This window comes from Rhamphochromis sp. 'chilingali' (genome assembly GCF_963969265.1).
Source record: "Rhamphochromis sp. 'chilingali' genome assembly, chromosome: 1".
In the NCBI taxonomy this organism is placed as follows: domain Eukaryota; kingdom Metazoa; phylum Chordata; class Actinopteri; order Cichliformes; family Cichlidae; genus Rhamphochromis; species Rhamphochromis sp. 'chilingali'.
Window position 1 is genome coordinate 42004192 of NC_137929.1, and position 19345 is coordinate 42023536.

Below are 19345 nucleotides of genomic sequence, written 5' to 3' on the forward strand. Positions count from 1 at the left end.
CCACAGGCCATGTGGGGGACACAGCAAACATGTGGAAGAAGGTGCTCTGGTCAGATGAGACCAAAATGGAACTTTTTGGCCAAAATGCAAAACGCTATGTGTGGCAGAAAACTAACACTGCACATCACTCTGAACACACCATCCCCTCTGTCAAATATGGTGGTGGCAGCATCATGCTCTGGGGGTGCTTCTCTTCAGCAGGGACAGGGAGGCTGGTCAGAGTTGATGGGAAGATGGATGGAGCCAAATACAGGGCAATCTTGGAAGAAAACCTCTTGGAGTCTGCAAAAGACTTGAGACTGGGCGGAGGTTCACCTTCCAGCAGGACAACGACCCCAAACATAAAGCCAGGGCAACAATGGAATGGTTTAAAACAAAACATATCCATGTGTTAGAACGGCCCAGTCAAAGTCCAGATCTAAATCCAATCGAGAACCTGTGGCAAGATCTAAAACTGCAGTTCACAAACACTGTCCATCTAATCTGACTGAGCTGGAGCTGTTTTGCAAAGAAGAATGGGCAAGAATTTCAGTCTCTAGATGTGCAAAGCTGGTAGAGACAGACCCTAAAAGACTTGCAGCAAAAGGTGGTTCTACAAAGTATTGACTCAGGGGGTTGAATAATTACGCACACCCCACTTTTCAGTTATTTATTTGTAAAAAAAATGTTTGGAATCATGTATGATTTTCGTTCCACTTCTCACGTGTACACCACTTTGTATTGGTCTTTAACGAGGAATTCCAATAAAATTGATTCATGTTTGTGGCTGTAATGTGACAAAATGTGGAAAAGTTCAAGGGGGCCGAATACTTTTGCAAGCCATGTCCCTACCCTCACCTATGGTCACGAGCTGTGGGTAGTGACGGTGGAAATGAGCTTCCTCCGAAGGGTGGCTGGCCTCTCCCTTAGAAATAGGGTGAGAAGCTTGTCCATCCGAAAGGGGCTCAGAGTAGAGCTGCTGTTCTTCGCATTGGAAGGAGCCAGCTGAGGTGGTTCGGGCAACTGACAAATATACCCCCTGGGCGCCTCCTGGGTGAGGTGTTCCGGGCAAGTCCCACCAGGAGGAAGCCCCTGGTCAGACCCAGGAAATGCTGGAGAAATTATATCTCTTGGCTTGCCTACGAATGCCTGGGTGTTCCCCGGACAAGCTGGAGGAGGTGGCTGGGGAGAGGGAGGTCTGGGCCTCTCTGTTTAGGCCACTGCCCCCGCGACCCGGCCCTGGATAAAGAGCACAAAGATGGATGGACGGTTTCTTCATATATTTCTTGAAGGTGAGCTTTGATCTTGGGGACGAACAATGAAGGTTAAGATCAAATGCTTAGCCCTCCTAGGCCTTACATCTCCCAAGGCCTGGATTATTGTTGTGAGGCTTGAAGATGATCGAGTAAGCTGTGGGTAATATACAGCTGTTTTTAGCAATCTACCATCACACAAAATTTCAAAAATGATATCTCAAAAACCAGACTGCTAAGAAACAGACGGACAGACAAACAAACGCAATTGATTACATACTCCCTCGCTTTAGCTGGAGAACAATACATCCTGATGGACACAGGACAGAAATTGACAGAGGACAATAGAAACACCATTTAAAAAATATTTTAATTAAGAACAAGAATAAAATATATAAATATTAACAATACAAATAAGATTACGGCTATTTACTCACACGGAAGTAGCCCACATTAACAATGACATTTGGATGAAGAATGAATTTTCCATGTTTTGGTTTGCTCTTAATTTCTTCATCCAGACATACCTTAAAGATATAATTATAGACTCATAACCAAAGTTATGCGAAACAAAAGACCTAATTAAAATAAGTTAAAATATATAATTGTGCAGATTTTTGCAAAGTTGGGTTTTTACTTTCTCAGCATGACACACTCTTACACCAGTTACTGTATATCCAAAAATCTATTCTCAGTGCCAACTATGTACCTCTGAGAAATCTTTCAACCTATTTTCTAAGTAAACCGGTGGCTGTAAAATTAAAGGAAAAACAACAGAAAAATACACAAAATATGTAATTTTATATTACCCAAAGCAGACTAACTGTTTATAAAATGGCTCTGTTATGATACCATATGGGATTCACAATCGTTTTCCCAGAGTTAAAACTACCCGGAGAAAGATAGTTAATAGGTGTCATTACGCAATGACTATATTAGTCTTATAAAAATACAAAAAAATAAAAATAAGACTCTGTTGCTGAGCTAGTGTCTCTAAGGCTGGTTTTATGGTCACAAATGTGTCCATCTGCGTACAGCTTTTGGTCAAACAGGGGGGTTTTCCCCCACCCAAGACGCTCTCCCATGCAGTCCTTTGAGATCTAGGCTGCAGGTTGCTGTAAGTGGATGATATTTGCAACTGCAGAATGCTGACTGGTTGACAAGTGGGCTGGAATAGAGAAGGGAGCAATAGAAGAGTTCACCAGGAATCGGAGAACCTCGAAAAATGACTAAAAAAATAAAGCACGAATAGCACAGACAGTGGCTGCAGTAATATTTTCATAGTTTTTAACACTCGGTTTCACTTCAGCTCTCTGTATGTAAAAAATTCGCTCACAGACAAACAAAAGTAGCCTGCACAATGGCGGTAACATACCTTGTACACTGCCTCCATCTGACAACAGCGCTCACTGCAGGTGGACGGGCAGTCCCTGCTACTTCTGCTCAACCATAAAACCAACTTAAACCTAGGAAGCTGTACTAAAGCTAAATGTCAATATTAGCATGCTAACCAATATGTTTATATATATTTACATTAATTTGGTGTGTCAGAACCAAAATGTTAATTTGGTGTTTTTGCATGCTAAAACGCTAACTATGTATGTTAACATTCTAGCTAATATATTCATGCTAATGTGTTAGTTTGGTAATTAGCAAGCTAACTAAGGCGTTAACCATATGTTTGTGTGTCAATTAGGTGATTTAGCATCCTAACTTATGTCTTGACCAAATTTTTGGATGTCAATTTAATGCGTCAGAATGCTAACTAATGTATTAACCATATATTCACATTAGTTTGGTGTGTTAGCATGCCAGTATTTGGCATTAAAGCTACACTGGAATGTCTTCAGTTTTACTGGTGCTTTGACAGAAATCAGACTAACATAAAATACACAATAAACACTGACAGCAATGCATAAATGTAGGAGAATAATACATCTGTATAGTTCTGAAAGAAAAATCAAAACAACAAACACAAATAATGAACTGACAATCACTGAGGGATTTTTCTGGTTCAGTTGACAGAGCAGGTCTAGTTTTAGCTTTATCTATCTATCTATCTATCTATCTATCTATCTATCTATCTATCTATCTATCTATCTATCTATCTATCTATCTATCTATCTATGTAGTTGCTGTTGTGCTATATCCATACAGACTGTATATGGGAGATGGATGTAACCTCCGAATTTGAAATGTGAAGCCAAAACCAGTGTTGCCAACTCCTCAGTAAGGAAAATCGCTGTCCTAAAAGTTGCTAAATAATGTCATTACCTAATTTGCACAATTGGTCATGCTTATGTAATTGTAACCTATGTTGTAGGAGAGAGAAATATCGTGGAAGAGACATAAAGTGAGTAAAAAACACAATAAATTAATTTAGAATATATTTAGAACTACAAATTAAATTTCTTTTAGCAATTATTGTTTTTTTATGTCACAATTCTAACCCACCTCCTGTGTCTGGGCTGGGTACTGGCAAAAGTGACCTGAAATAGGCACTCTGGCAGAATTACTTTGTGTGTGTGTAGCTTTAAACTTTGTGATTTGCAAAAAGTTGGAGTAAAAGAAGAACTGACTGTGTTACAGTCAGTCACTCATGCGCCATTCATTTGCAGTTTTGGAGGCGTAGGGGGTCAACATCTCCTGCTCTGACAGCAGCTGGGTTGCGACTGCTGCGTGACAACAATCCGTCACCTGTGAGCGCTTTGGCACAGGCGAGGTGCCCATGGCGACATCCGCTGCTTGTTGAGAGAAAGAGTGATACGTGCTTTCACGTCAAAAAGTGGTTCTAAGTCTTCCTAATAACACCACCAAAAGTCGCCAGATTTGTCGCTAGTCGCTTTTTAGAAAAAAAGATGCTGAGGAGGCCTGAAAACTCACTATATATAGTGACAAAGTCGCTAAGTTGGCAACACTGGCCAAAACTGAGTGTACAATATTCTAATTTTCTCAGCTAAATCCACTTCACCTTCATTGGTTCTGATTAAAAAACAAACAAACCACAAACCAATGGATGATGTCACAGTTGCTAAAATCCATCTTTTACATAGAGTCTATAGTCACACGAGAAAATGAATAACAACTCTGTGAGAAAACTCTATGGTGAAACACTAAAACTGAGAGATTTCTAGTTTGTTGATTGCTGCTCCAAAATCAGATCAGACAGCACGTTGATGTCCGTCTCTGCCGAGTGGCACTGCAGCACCAGCGTCACCATGTTGTCCTGATTAGGGAAAACCTGACAGAGCTGCTCTCTCAGGCTGGCTGTTTCTTCAGGACTCCTCTCGGTCCGGACCCCCTGGCCATGACCTGTAGCACCATACTGCTTCTGCTTCTGTCCCATGTCCCATCCCTTTCCTTGTCCCCTTCCTCTACCCCTGCCGGCTGCTCCCAAAGCGTCCAGTGCGCCCCCTAGTGTTCGGTCACGGAAGTTGATGACCTCTGTTTGGGAGCGTGGCTGTTTGGAGGAACTGAAAGATGAGGCCGAGCCAGCAAAAGAGTGATTTCCTGGATTTGGACTCCTGAAAGATGTTGAGAAGGAAAATGAAGCATCATGTGAAATTATTCTCAAAGGATTGGATAAGATCGGATATCTTGGGTCTGTTACCTATGCTCTGAACGCAGGAAGTCATCCAGGTGAGGCCCTCCTCTTCCAAGAGGGTCATCAGGGACCATGAAGTGATCCCCGACAAAAGTGTACTGAAGAAGACTGGACGAGCAGCAACAGATCACAGAGGAAAAATGTATTTAGTGAAAAACATTGTGTAGGGTATTGACAGTATTTTCTGTCAACCCAACTTTTTGGATCTTTTAGATAAAAATGGACAAAAACGTCCAGAGACTGATTTTTTATTACATTTGGTAAATGTGAGTGAAACCATTTCAGTGCAAATCAAAATTTCAGTCCCCCTGACTGCGCAGCACTGCCCTACCTCTTTTTAATGATGTCCCTCCATACGGGGGACTCGTCCAAGAGGTCCCTCAGGTTGTCGTTGGTCACGATCACTCCGCCTGTCTTCTGTGCGTGCTGCAGTATCATTCTGCATAAACACAAAGACATGGGTATCAATTTTTGGCTTATCTGAACTGTATCCAGATAGACTGGAGTGTGTACAGCAACAAAACCACATGAAATGTGATGGGTTGTGTAAACAAAACAATATCTCAGTGTCTTGTACCTGTCATCATACGAGCTGATCCTCTTGCCTTGGACCTCTCTGGATGGTGTGTAGGAGAGCAGGCCCAGCTGCTGCAGCTCTGTCAGATAGTGCTTCTCTGAGAGACAGACACAAACAACTCTTTGTTTACGAAGCAGTCTGCTATGAGGGGAAACACCCACACGCATGCTGAAAGCTCACATGAAGTCTGCATTCACCAAGCATGACTTGTTTTCTCGTTTGAAGTCTTTTGCAGAATCCAGAGTTAGCAGGAGCAAGGAGCAAACACGCACAACAATGGGGTCACAGCCTGACCCCAATGAGATGCTAGCTACACACTCATAGAGCGGAAGTTATAGCCATGAAGTAGAATTTTTGGAATTAAACCTTTTAGTGAAATATTTTCTAAAGCTGCAGTTTCAATCACTCATTTAAATTGAGCTTCATCAACAGTAAAGCTTTGTTTTTATTAACTGAGTTTAACACATTTGCTTAGCAAGCAAAAGTTGCTGGTTCGATTGTGATCGGAGACACGGTGTCTTATGCAACACATTTGTTACCTCTGACAGACTAAACTAAGTTTCTTACTTCAACAAAAAAATTATCAAGAAATGAATCATAAATCAAGATTTTTCTTAGCTGGGGCCCTAAAGTCTACACACGTCACTCTTCCAGTGCTTTATATTTATCTGACTTTAACCTGTCAGCTCCTTTGTGGCAACTATGTGAGAACAGAAGGAAGTATTGGCCAGTAAACTCTGGCAGTAAAAGCAGGAAGGTGTCATGTAAGCTGAGAGCTGCATGCTCTCGGCTTACACAGCTCTCCTACCTACACCAGTGCTCTGAAAAATTAAATACACCCTTCATGCTTCCATAGTCTAGCAGGTTTTTCCCAGCACACAAACACTTGGACACAGTGCTTGGCTTTGCCTGTGTTCTTTATTTTCTTGTTGACTACCACTTTTCAAAATTGTCTTCTCAAATAATGCCCAGTTTTCGCTCAGTCCTTCTGACTTCTCCAGCTGCCACCCGTGAGGTTCTCTCCCAGCCCGAGGATGCTACTGTGTTAAATGGGACACCGAAAACGCATACTAGTCTCTCCTGGCACTGCCCCCTGAAACCTCTGCTCTACAGCTGAGCCAGATTAGCCAGGCATTCACTTATGATGACAAAAATGTAATGACTTGAATAATAATAATTTATCCACAGAAACTGTAAAAAAAAAAAACCACACAAAAAAAAACAACAACCAATGGCTACATCTCAGACTCTACAGGGCTCAGTTAGCAAGTTCGTGACAGCACAGTTAGAAAAAGACTAAATAAGTATGGTTTGTTTTCTAAGGGTGGCCAGAAGAAAGACTCATCTCTCTAAAAAGAACATGACAGCACAGCTTAGATTTAAAAGGCTACATCTGAAAAAACAACAAGATTTCTGGTGTAGATGCTAATATAATACCATAATGCACAGCATGGGGTTGGCTGTAGCCCAGGAGGTAGAGCAGCTCATCTGCTAATATCCTTGGGCATGTTGCCCAAGCTTCTATCTATGGATGCTAACATCCATAGATAGATGCATCCATCAGGGAATGAATGCATGTGAATGTTAGATAGAAAGCACTTGCAGCAAATCTACAACAAAATAGCTGAAAAAGAAAAAAATCAAGGTGCTGTGAAAAAACTCCAGACTTTAACCCGACTGAAATGTTGTGAATAGACCTTAACAGAGCTGCGCACCAACTCATGCCTGAAAACCTCAACGAACTGAAGCAATTTTGTAACGTGGGCCAAAATTCCTCCACAATGATATGAGAGACTGATAAAGTCAACAATTCATTGGGTGTACCTAATTATTCACACAGTCATGTGAAAGACTTTCTTTTTCACATGTCTGTAAGTCAAAACTTAAACCAAGTATATTCCAGTAATAAAAAAACTGCTCACATTTTCTGCTGTGTGCTACGTGTGAGAGAAGAGAACATCATTATGTGATAACGTTATGACACTCTCCTGACACTGACAAGAGTTCAATTTCAGCAATACATTAAGTTTTAAAGCGTTACCTTTGACCCTGGGGTCGCTCTTTTGCCTCCACTGTGGAATTAGGGCGCTGATTTGACGATGGCCTCGGTCCCAGAAGTGCTGTACAGCCAGAGCGATTCCCCGACAGGAGAAGAAATGACCCAGTCCGTGACTGTGGAAAAATGAAGATTGCCATTAAAGTGTTACAAATAATGCTTCATATGATCACAGTTCACTGGACTTTCTTTCTCTTTTATCACTATGTGCGTCTCCAACAAACATTAACATTGAAGTTGAAGTGCAGTGAAGAATAATATGCTGACTTCCAGTTCTTGGAACCTCTGACTTTTGACGATTGTGCTGTCCAATCAAAAGCAACAGATAAAAATACATCTAAGAGGAACTAGGCTACATGTCACTATGCTAATCATGAAACAGTTCCTAATCCCCTGCAGTATCGGACCTTGTGACCTTATCACCCCTTTGTTTGACATCTGTATCTCTGATGATATGTTGCACTTATATTTTCCACCAGAATAACCCTTCAAGTTGGAATTTCCACTCGAAAAGTCAGAGAAGGCCCACCAAACCAGACTTCCCAATCCAGGATAGCAAAACAGTAGTGAAACTGCAAAACTAGCACTCGCTATTACCACTATTGCGTATTTGTGGTTCACCAAATAAGCCATACGAAGAGCATCAGGCTTTACCCATCCAGTTCGAAGAAACCAAAATGTGTTGCTACGTCCCTCTGCAGCCCTAATCTCTTCAGTGTGTTCAGCTGATGGTAATTGGCCACACCTAGTCAGGTGTTGATAAAAGCATATCTGAGGCAGGCTTTCAAAAAGCCTCACCAGCCGTGCCTTGGTGGTACCAGCCATGTTAGCCAACCTGCTATGCATTTTAGGATTAAAACCTCTTCTCACCTACAATCTGGTATTCGTCTCCTCTCTTTTTTGTTGCGGCTTTTGAGCCGGGTCGTAACTGTGTAACACGGTCAAATCGGGACCAATGCAACTCCCAGCTCTGAGGTAAAAATGACTGCAGCATATGCATTTGTTGATGGTGCCTACTCTTACCCATCAAACCCTTTAAAAAACTGTTTAGCACCTACATGCATAGATCTCTGTTCCTTCCCTTCGCTTTGTGTTTCTGTGTAAACGTCATGCTTCGCCAATAGTTCTGGGTCAGTTTATCTTCCTGCTCCCACTCGCTGGGTAGGTAAGCCCATCGCAGACTACAATTATTAATGAACACACTGCCATCACAACTTTATAAATCTTTAAACAGAGTCTACACATCAGCCACAGGTGTTCCTTTACCATCTATTACATGAGAAAATACAATCACCATTCCTGGAAAGTTTACAGAGGCCCACTGCAGCATGGGTATCTTATTAATGCACAATTCCATTGTTATAACATGTTTAAATGTGTAAACATGCACTCAACTAATCATGCACATTCATAAACTGTGGCATAATGTACTACTAAGATGGAATAATAACTATATCTTTCATTTTAAGCTTTTACTTTTAGAGCAAAAGGACACAAAGAGTAGATCCTCATTTCTAAATATGTTTTCAAATTCTCAAGAAGTCCTTCACATTTGGCCTAACAGGACTATCTATATTTCCTGTTCTCATATTCCCTTCTCATAAACACCCCACCAAAATAAATCTTCTACTCTATTGTATACCTTACCGCATTTTCCCAGTACGACCTTTATTTGCTGTAATTCTTACCTCATAGCCACGTTACTCCCATCAATTATGATCGTCCTCAGTGTTGGGTCTCCGGGCTGGTCTGTCAGCTTGAGTTCAAAGGGGATCTGCAGGCTCTCCAAGAATCGCTGCTCTCCTGTCACCACCACTGAAGGAGTAGACACGAAACCCCGTTTGTCCATCGCTCTGGTGGGAGACGAGTCCTTCGTGCCAGGGAATAAAGGCTGAGGAGCTTGAAGGGCTTGCTTAAAGGAGTGCTTTGAGCCATTGTTCTGAGCATGATGATTCTGTTTTGTGGGAGATGGATTAGGCAAGTAGTTGGTGTTGCCTTGTTGCTTATGAGATTGGAAATTGGTGAGCTGAGGATCCATGGATGAGGCATAAGTAGGCATTGGTGGCCCTTTGACCCCAGGTAGGATGATGTGGTGAGGAGTTTGTGACTTTGAAGGCTGGTGTTGCTTTTGCTGTGAGGTGTACAAGGTCACCGGTGACTGCTGGGGTTTATTATTCCAAATATCTCGTCCCTCAATAGGGACACTACTATCAATCCTTGACACCCTTATCTTTTCTCGACCATCGAATTCTCTCTCTTCTGGAGGTGTATAAGGCTGAAGTTCTGGTATTATTTGAAGTTTTGACCCGCCAGTGTCCAAGACCACATCATCCATCTCTCTCGGTCCTTCTCTGAAGGCTCCTGCCTCTTTGACTCCCTCTTTCTGCAGCTGCAGGAGCAGCTGGTGAGTCGATCCATCAGGCAACAAGTTGTACAGTTTGGTTACGTTCTGTTCGGGGTACCCACAGCTGGCTGCCGCTTTCTTCAACACCCCCAGCACAAAGTCTTCCTCTTGCTCTTTATTCATTACGTCTGCACTGACTTTTCCCTGATTGTGTCTTGCATCCCCTGTTGCGTCTTCCCCCTCTCGTCCTTCTTCTGTTTCTCCATCGCTACGTATGGCTCCACCGCCTCCTGCTATTTCTCCCCCATCTTCTCTGTGTTCTGTCTCACAGGGTCGGTTTTTCTCTGTCTGATTCAGGTCGACAGCGTCTTCCCTCTTTGGGTTTGGGAGAACCCGATTCCTCTGCTCTTGGTCACTGCGGTCCTGCTCCTGTTGAACTAAGTCCAGAATCTGCGATGCCTCTTTAGGTCCTGTTCTGGCAAGCACTCGTTTCACAACCTCCTCTGTGTATCCCATGGCGGTAAAGAATTTCAAAAGAAGCCAAAACTCCTTGTTTCCCATCGACAGCTGCAACTCCTGCTCTTTTTCCTTCCCGGATGCTGTTGCTTGGCCCAAGTGCTCTTCTCCTACCTCCTGTGGTGAATGCGCGGGTCTTTCTTCAGCACCCTCTGCCCTCCCTCGGGTGCCTGCAGACATGTAAAAACCCTGGAAGGAGTCTTTATTTGCAAAGTCATTTCCTGTGCCTGCAGCCATCCCTTCAGCCCATCGCTCAGTAGTGGTAGAAGGATCAGGGACTGTTTGCTTTAGGGCACTGGGTATTTTAGACCTATCCTCTGAATCCCCATGTGGCCTTGCCTCTGTATTTACATCAGTCAGTGATGAACTAGGGCTTGATCCAAGTCCCGTTTCTTTCACCAAGTCCAACAGGATTTCCTTTACTGATCCTGGCAGCACAAGAAGATCCAGGATGTGCCTGTCTTCCCACTTCTCCACCAGAGTTTTAAAGGCCCGTCGTGAATCCAGGGACTCACCTGAGCCTCCGTCCCCCATGCGCTTGGACTGTGTGCCCTCATACCTCTCTACCAGGTCTGTAATAAGAGAGTAGGCTCGCACCACCGGCTCCACCAGGCCAGATATGAGCAGGAATCCTGGAGAGACGACCTGATTTGGTAGGAGAAAGACAGAAAGGCATTAATCTGAGTTCTACCAATGACTGAAAAATAATAATATAACAGATCATTTAAACCAAAAAAGACCAAAACAAAAGAATAAAAGAATTCTACTTAAACAGATCAATGTTTAATTTATTTATTTTGCCTTTGCTGTTTCCTTTAATGGATTGTGGACCAACTGTTAATTTTCAGGTCTTGTATCCACTGACCATTATATCATACAATGAATGAAAATTCAATAAAAACTTAATAGAAAGACAAATCATTGTCTGACAGTATCCAATGAGTATTTCAGTATTTGCATTTCAACATAAACCATCACTACTTGAAAGACTGGATGATTCACCTGCGTGCAACCAAAACTATAAGCAGACTCCAAACAGAGTAAATACCATTCTTGCCTACAAATTCTTCATATTCAAATACAGAATCTATTTAAGAAAGACTGAGAAAATAAAAAAAGGAAGCAGGATGGTGACGGCTGTAATGGTAAAGTTAAGTCATGGAATTATGAACCCATGGGAGAGGCCAATGGTAGGTGTCAGGGTGGCAATGTTTTCATTACAGTCTATGGCTTCTCCAGGTGTGGAAATCTGCCAGTACAGTTACATACACTTACAGGGCACTTTGTTAGGTACACTTGTTCAACTGTTCATTAAAGCAGATGTCTAATCAGCCAGTCACATGGCAACAACCCGTTCAAGTTCAAACCAAGCATCAACCAAGCAAGTGATTTTGAATGTGCATGGTGCCAGTGGTTTGAAAAGCCAGATGTCAGAGGAGAATGGCCAGACGACCTCAAGCTCATAGTAAAGCAAAAGTGCACCATATGGACAAAACTACTGGGCCACATCTCCTCCGGTCCTGCATGGACATGGACTTAGCTCAGGTAGTCACCCATAAAACTCACTCCTTAAGCCTTAATTTAAACATTTACACACATTAAAATGGGGACCTCAAAATATTCTTACTGGAGTTTCCTCTTCCTCTTAAGTAAGATTATTAAAATACGTTCCAAGAAATTTACGGGCAACAAATCATACTGAAAAAGAAAGTTGTCAGAATGCAGAGTTGCATTTTTATGTTCTATAAGTCGTCTTAAGAATAGACCAGAAGTTCCCAAAAACTGTTTCACGGTCTTGGTTTTGAAGGCAGTTTTTAACTTGTGGAAGGCGTGTGACACATTTCCATCTGATGGCGTAAAACTGATATTGACTAATAATGTGATTTCTTATTGGAATAACAGGACTGTAATCTCTTGATATCACACTATTAGTCACTTTGTTGCATCATCAGTGAATAATGGCACACTAAGCTTGTTAATGTATTACACCCTCTAAACCTTTTTACTTTCATTTAACGTGTTTTTTTCATTTTAAGTCTCTGAGACCCAGAAATGAACTTCTGTACACTCCCAATGGGTTCTAGATATCATGACTAGAGACAATCCATAACAAATTGAAACTGGTGAACACAATTCTTGTTTTTAAGTTATTAAAGATTATATATGCTGTGCTTATCCCACCCTGGGAAAAGAACACTTCAAAGAAATCATTAAATGCCCCAAATGACCATGACATTAATACCCATAATTATATGCACATCAGTTGTGTCACATTGGTTGCTATCCGTTAAAAATTGGGCAATGACAAACTGAAAGGCTTTAAAACAGATCAGGTATTGTTTATAAGGAGGATTTCTTTGCTTATTTGGGGCAAAAGTGGAAATAAATACAAAAAAAGAAAAAAAAACTGTTGTTATTCTAATATCAATATCAGCTCAGATTTCTACAATTTGTGCATCTTTAATAAAAATCTATTCAGTAATAATGAAGTTATTAAAAGGTTAGAGAACCAATGTAGTAGACAAACAAAGGTGTAACAAATGCCTCTCTATAGTAACTATTACTGTGAAACCGGCCTGTTGTTGAGCTCTTACCACTATATGTGCTGAGGTGCTTTTGATCAGGCTGTCCATGAACAGGCCTTTGGCTCCGCAGAAGACACAGTGAAGCACCCCAGGATACTTAATCTCCTGCTGTTCCTCCTGGTTCACAACTCCTTTCACAAATAACTGAAAAAAATAAACAAAAAAACAAAATAGTGTTGTTAAACTTTAGTAATTATGAAAAAGAAGCTCCATGGGAAGAGCCAGAGTTGAATGCTCTGTCCATGCATCGTGCTGGGAATATTTAAGGTTTTGATTATTTTCTACACTTAGAGAGAAAGGTGGAAGTTCAGAGACACCAAAGGACTGACTGCACGAGAACGGTCAGTCCACTTACTAGCCGGATGTGTCTAGGTATTGTGTACTACCTAGTGGATAACGTGGATAAATTTGTGTTTATCTGGGAAACACTTTACATTTCGTAAAGCATATCTAGCTACGCGAAGGCGTTTAGCTCAAACATGCAGTCAGATTGAGGTCAGATGACGTTCTCACCATAAACACGCTTCGTAGTCTGTTTGGGACCGAGCCAAGACCACCTCCTCTAAATGGTCTCGGTGCAGTTGTTTTGCTGTGATCACCGTGTTCACATCTGCACAAACGAATCGCACCGAGGGGGAAAACAAACCAGAGTTCGATTTAATCGTCTCACAACAAAACCACAAGCAGCGCTCCAGTGTCGTTTTGGCTGATGATGAACCTCTAGATTTTTGTAACCTCGTACCATTTGCTGTTGCTGCAAAAGCTGTGGCGAGCATAAATGGCTCTGGCTGTGTGATGATGTCACCGTTGGCGCACAAAGAGACCGATGCGGTGGGTACGAATGACTGAACCCTGACCCCACTGAAGTCCATCCACAGGAGATCCACCTTCCCCTATTTGTGCTAAAGTTTCAAAGTCTGCAACGTCCACGCTCTAATCTAGCTGCGGACGTTAAAGAAAGCAGGAAAGGTAATAAGCAGTTTATTATAGTTTATGTTTATAAAATCATCTCGCTGACAGCAGCTGCAGCAGATCCACTGACTGACTCTATCTCCACCTCCGTTGGTCATTTTTACACCTACTATTCTCGTTTGAACCTCCACAGCTGCGGTCTGCACATGAAGGAGAATGTTTTTAGACACAGCTAACACAGGACAGTAAAACAATATAAAAATAAATAAAACACAATACACTGACATATCACTCAGTCAAGCTGATATTTGCGTCTCCCAAAATGGCCTTTAGCAAAGAGGAAGTCCACCTACGTATGGTTTGCATGTCTTCTCAAACTGCCTATATGCCCGACAATGGTGTGATTACAGCTACTACTGTAACACTACAGCGACTGACTTTGCAGTGCATCAGTCTGCTAGTCTTTGTATGAGTGAACGAATCTTTCTGACTGCATGTGTCAACAGGCGCTTGCATATGTGGAATGAAACCTAACGGGTGAAACAACACTTAAAAAACTTTGATGAGTCATTACCTGGGAATGGTCCCTTAACACTCAGTAGACTGTAGACACAAAAAACCCAAATAAATTTACAGCTGGATTAATGACAAAAGTGGGTTAGCCCTGCACGAGGATGCAGAGATATGGTGCACAATGGAGAAAGCGGGGCGGTCGACGATACTGAAAAAATAGTAAAATCTGAATGATTGCACAGGAAACTTGTTTACTTGAGTGTTAAGGAAAATATTCTAAAACACTTCTTCAGTAAAGACTCAGAGAAGAGAAACACACAGAGTTCTTGCTAGCAAGGGCAGCTCCCTACTGAGAGACTCCGGTGAGGAACTGCCCTGGTCTTTATTTTATACTCCATTGAACGTATGTGTGTGTGTGTGTGTTACTGCTGATCAAAGGGTCAAACATCCTTGGTCAGGAAGAGGGTAGCCTCCCCCTCACCCTAGATGGTTCACCCTAGATAACACAGTGAGGAAGTCCTGCAGTTCATCTAAACAAAAGAGCACTTAACTAAAACAAACGTAGCTACGTTAATCCTACCATAAAACAATAAGAGAAAGTACGATCTTTCTCGTGCTCCCAGGATGTGGGTGTGCATCCTAGTGTGGAATACACACCAAGCCTTTGCAGCCTGTTAAAGATCACACACAATTAATTATATGCCTCTAAGTATACATGGTTGAATATTTCCTAATACAAATAACTACATGCAGTATTCTACCATATGCAAACTTATATCACTAAAAGATTATACTGACTACTAAATACAATTTTCCATTAACATTGAGTGATTAGGTTAAAAAAAAAGCCAAAAACTGGCTTAGGCAGCCCCGGAGATAAAGGCTGTGATTCGGATAAAGAAGAAAAGATTTCCTGTGAAAGTTGATGCAAGAAAGATTAAATACTAAAAGAGAAAGAAAAGGCCTCCTGATCTGACAGATCGTGATGAGAAGCTCAAAGTAACGAACGGGCAAATAATCCTTAAAAGGGATATTGCCGAGAAATGAGAGTAGGGGTGATGAAAGCGCTTCAGTTTCACAGCTCTTAAGTAATTTCCAGCTACCGAACGCAAATATTTGACTACTCAGACGCACACTTTATCTCGTACCTCCCTCCTGCTTGATTAGCAGCAGCGAGGTGTGCTTTTTGAACATTTTGATGTCTCTCTGGCTCTCTTTGCAGTACTTCTAAGTAAGTCACAGCACATACATTAATTCAGTTCAGTTTTATTAATATGGAGCCAAATCACAACAACAGTGGCCTCAAGACTCTTTATATTGTAATGTAAAGATGATACAATAATAGAAAGAAACACGTAACTAAGGTCACCTGATCCAGCTCTAAATAGAAGGTGTATAATTCATCACAATGAGTTTGTTGTGGTTATAAAGCAAATATGGGTCATTGTCTCGCCCCTCCCACCGTCACGCCCCTCCCACTCTGGTAACAGAGTGGCGTTTGAGCTATCAGCTGATGATTACTACTTAACTGCTAAAGCTCCCCATAAATGGTATTCTGGCTTGTTTTCTTTCACTGCTGTGGCAACTTTTTAAACTAAAGCTTAAAATCAATGGAGTAACACTGGATAAGGAAAAATTAGCACCACTAATGTGAACTCAAGTCCAGTTTCAGTTACCAGTTAGAATTACTGATAAGTGAAACTGGACTTGGCCAGAGGTTACTGCAGAGAGCAACCTCTGGCAAAGTCAACTTCCATCGTGTTTATGAGCCACACTGCCTAATAACTTATCTCTGTTCTGGACTGATAGGGCATTATAAACAAGAGCAGGGCCTCACCTTGGCGGCTTTCACACTGGCGCTCGGCCCTCGCAGTTTCAGCCATATTTGGCCGTTGCTGCCGTGAGGCAAATCGTCCGCCCCGATGCTGAACGCCACACTGAATATCCGCTCCACCGTGCTGTGCAGGGAGGTCAGAGACCCCCGCAGCATCCCGGCGCACGCAAACTCATCCTCCAACTCCGCCTCTCCTCCGCCTGCGTCGCTTCTCTCGTCATCCATCCTTTCTTCTTAAATTGGTGACAGACGGTCGAACATACTGCGAAAAACACATTTCAGTATCCGTCGGGTTAAAAAAGGTTAAAGGAAGAAAACATATAAACTAAGACTGCTGCCAGTCAATATCTTAGTTATTAGAGTGTCTGGTGTTTTGGATAACTACAGCTGGCTTTTTTCTAACATGGGTAAAAAGATGTTTACAGTTTTAGAAAGGTGAACTCACATAGTCCAAAAAAAGCATGAGAGATAACCAGGTCTCACAGTAGATTTTAACTATCTTTAAGCAGCTCCTGCTGAAAACCAGTTATGAATTTTCCCATCTGAGGGAAGCTTGTCATTTCCTCTATTTCATTCTGCTGGGAATCTTTCCTGACATCAGCGAAAGACAGGAGTTTCAAGTCAGTGCAGCTTTTGGACACCTCAGTCACATGCTGACCTTTTCTCTCTTCCGACCGTAAATGATGTAAAGAAATATCTAAAAATAGTTCAATAGTCCAAAATCTAAACATAATCAGTTTACCATCAAAATAGTTACTGGTTAGTAAATGTTGTCAGCCTATTCCAAGCCTGAAACTGCACATGGAACCTGAGGGTCTTGGCTCACCCAGTTCAGAGTATAGCTTGTGGTTTCAACTGTTAGGCTTCTGAGGTCTAGATCAGCTGGATAACTCTTCTTCTTCCTACTTCAGATGCTCTCTTTAGAGGTTGCCTCCCTCTTTCTGCCTGTTCTCCATCACTATTATCCAAAACGTCCTCTGCGGTCTTCCTCTTTTCCTCCTCTGCTCGTGTCCAAACCATCTCAGCCTTGCCTCCAAACCTGTCAAGCTGAGCTGCCCATGTTTATACTCATTCCTCATTTATCCATAAAAAGAGGACCTATGAAAACCTAACCCTACCTCAACCTGATGCAGGTCACTAGCAACCCGGTCTATCTTCAACCTAAACATAGAGCCCTGCGTCGGGCCTGCATAGAACCTACAAAATAACTGACACAAGCAGGTACCAGCATGTATACCTGTGCGGTTGCAATCACTTAATTTCTAGGGTTTGCCGTTATGACTTGCTTATTGGGTGTAGATTTCAAGCAGACTCAAAAACACAATTCATAAACATGATGCAATAATTCTGAATAAAATGCAAGTGAAATATATAAAATCAACAGTTCATTTATTTTACATGATAAGAAATCAAGGAAAATATCCTCACTATTCAAGTACATGTCATTTGGCCAGATTACAATAAATGTAACAACTACAGTGTACTCAAAATGACATTTACGTGTATATTTTCTGCTCAAGCCTTCTGTTTGCCAGATGTAGCCAATGAGAAGAAAGCTATCCTAAACTGAGGGAAGCTCCAATGGCCTGTTATCAATAAACACGGGTATAACTGATGCAAACACGCTCTAGAAGAGTCTAACAACTAAAATATGAAGCTGGAAACAATGGGAGCCCTGTGATACCGAGGCAGTGTTTGAATGCAGCAGGTCTTGGCTGGAGGGGAACCGTTTCCCCTTTTTTTGTGGAAATACTCATATAGTAACTCACAGTCATCTGCAACAAGTCAAACGGCTAGGGGAACACCCGCTGTAATGCAGGCTTACCCACATTTCAAAGCAGGGGGCACAGAATGACAGCATTACAAATACGTCTCCGCCACCTTTGTACCTGAAATCATCGGAGTTCATGTAAACAAGACTCATATAGTATTACCAGCTCCATACAAAACATCCGCTTTAACGGCCCATCCGCCACTCCAGCTCCCACCCAGCCAAAGATCTAATTTATAGAAATAAACTGTAATCTAGCAGCAGCAGCCTGTAAACAATGGCCCGATGATTCGGCTCTATTAGGACCTGCCTGAGTGTTTGGGAAACGCTTTTCTATTAGATCTGAATTCCAGGAAACGATCTCGCTTCTCTTAGCGGAACACACAAAAAATGTTTTCTAAACATATAAAAGCATCAAATAATAACGATAACAGTAACGCGTCGGTGTCGTTTTCTTACGTGAGCTCGATCCGCGCCGTTAAAGTTTCGTTTCCAGGAGAAACAGCGGCGGCAGCTCCCCTTCAGTCTTCCGCAACCGTAAAACAAAAACAACTACGCAAGCGGTCCAAAGTTTACCACATGCTCCTCGACGCTCACTGCTCGGAAGCACAGCTCACAGTCACGTCCCTGCAGCGGCGGCGGCAGCAGGGGACGGGCGGATGAGGAAGCCAGTGAGCGCCGGGCAGGGACATCATACCAACCGGTGAAAACCCCCGAGCACAAAACCGAAACTAAACCAGCGAGCGAGGCCCGGGTGGTTACCTCTTACTGGGTCACCTGTAGTAATACCCTGATGATAATAACCCTGCCGAGGCCGTGCGCGGCTGCAAGGGAGAATTACCGGACACAGAAAGAATTGACGGTATGCTCCTTTATTGATTCAAATAAAGGAGGGCTCATAGGTTTTGTCTTTTGTTTATGTGAAGCTGGACAAAAATATACGACTGTGTGATTAAACCACGCATCGGAACATGTGTTTTAAAATACATTTAGGTGTTGACTTTTGTCAGTCACAATGGAGATAGAGGGGATTTCCACTGACGTCAGAACGGGTTTTTCTGTCGCTCCTTTTCTAGTTTTTCTAAAAAATTTTCACTTTGCTCACTGACAGGCTTTGTAAAGTGGAAAGCTGGGCTGTTTGGTAACGCATTTCTCTGTCAGTAGCTCAAATTTAAAAAAAAAAGATATTTGTTTTTAAATTTGCAGGTTTTTAATAAAAGTCTCCGTCCACGGTTCGAGGTGGAAAAAAGGGGGGTAGTTTGTCTGTCTCGAAGACAGGAAGAGAGCTGCTACCTCCTACACTACATCCGGTGTCAACAAATCCAAAATGAATGACAATGAGCTCATCCCCTCTAAAGCTTTTCTGTGTGGGTAAAGTCTGATTTAGGTCATATCGCTGAG

The 19345-nt window shown here is 42.2% G+C and overlaps 1 protein-coding gene across 1 annotated transcript; it reads right to left on the reverse strand.

Moving 5' to 3' along the window:
* Positions 1-1583: 1583 nt before the first annotated feature.
* Positions 1584-18991, reverse strand: khnyn (KH and NYN domain containing). The gene is made up of 9 exons (XM_080897329.1): positions 18404-18991; positions 16177-16435; positions 12924-13058; positions 9158-10974; positions 7455-7585; positions 5414-5510; positions 5168-5275; positions 4843-4944; positions 1584-4756 (listed from the first exon to the last, which is right to left on the reverse strand). The coding sequence occupies exons 2-9, from the start codon at positions 16396-16398 to the stop codon at positions 4363-4365; spliced, it is 3006 nt and encodes a 1001-aa protein (XP_080753455.1). The 5' UTR covers positions 16399-16435; positions 18404-18991; the 3' UTR covers positions 1584-4362.
* Positions 18992-19345: the final 354 nt, after the last annotated feature.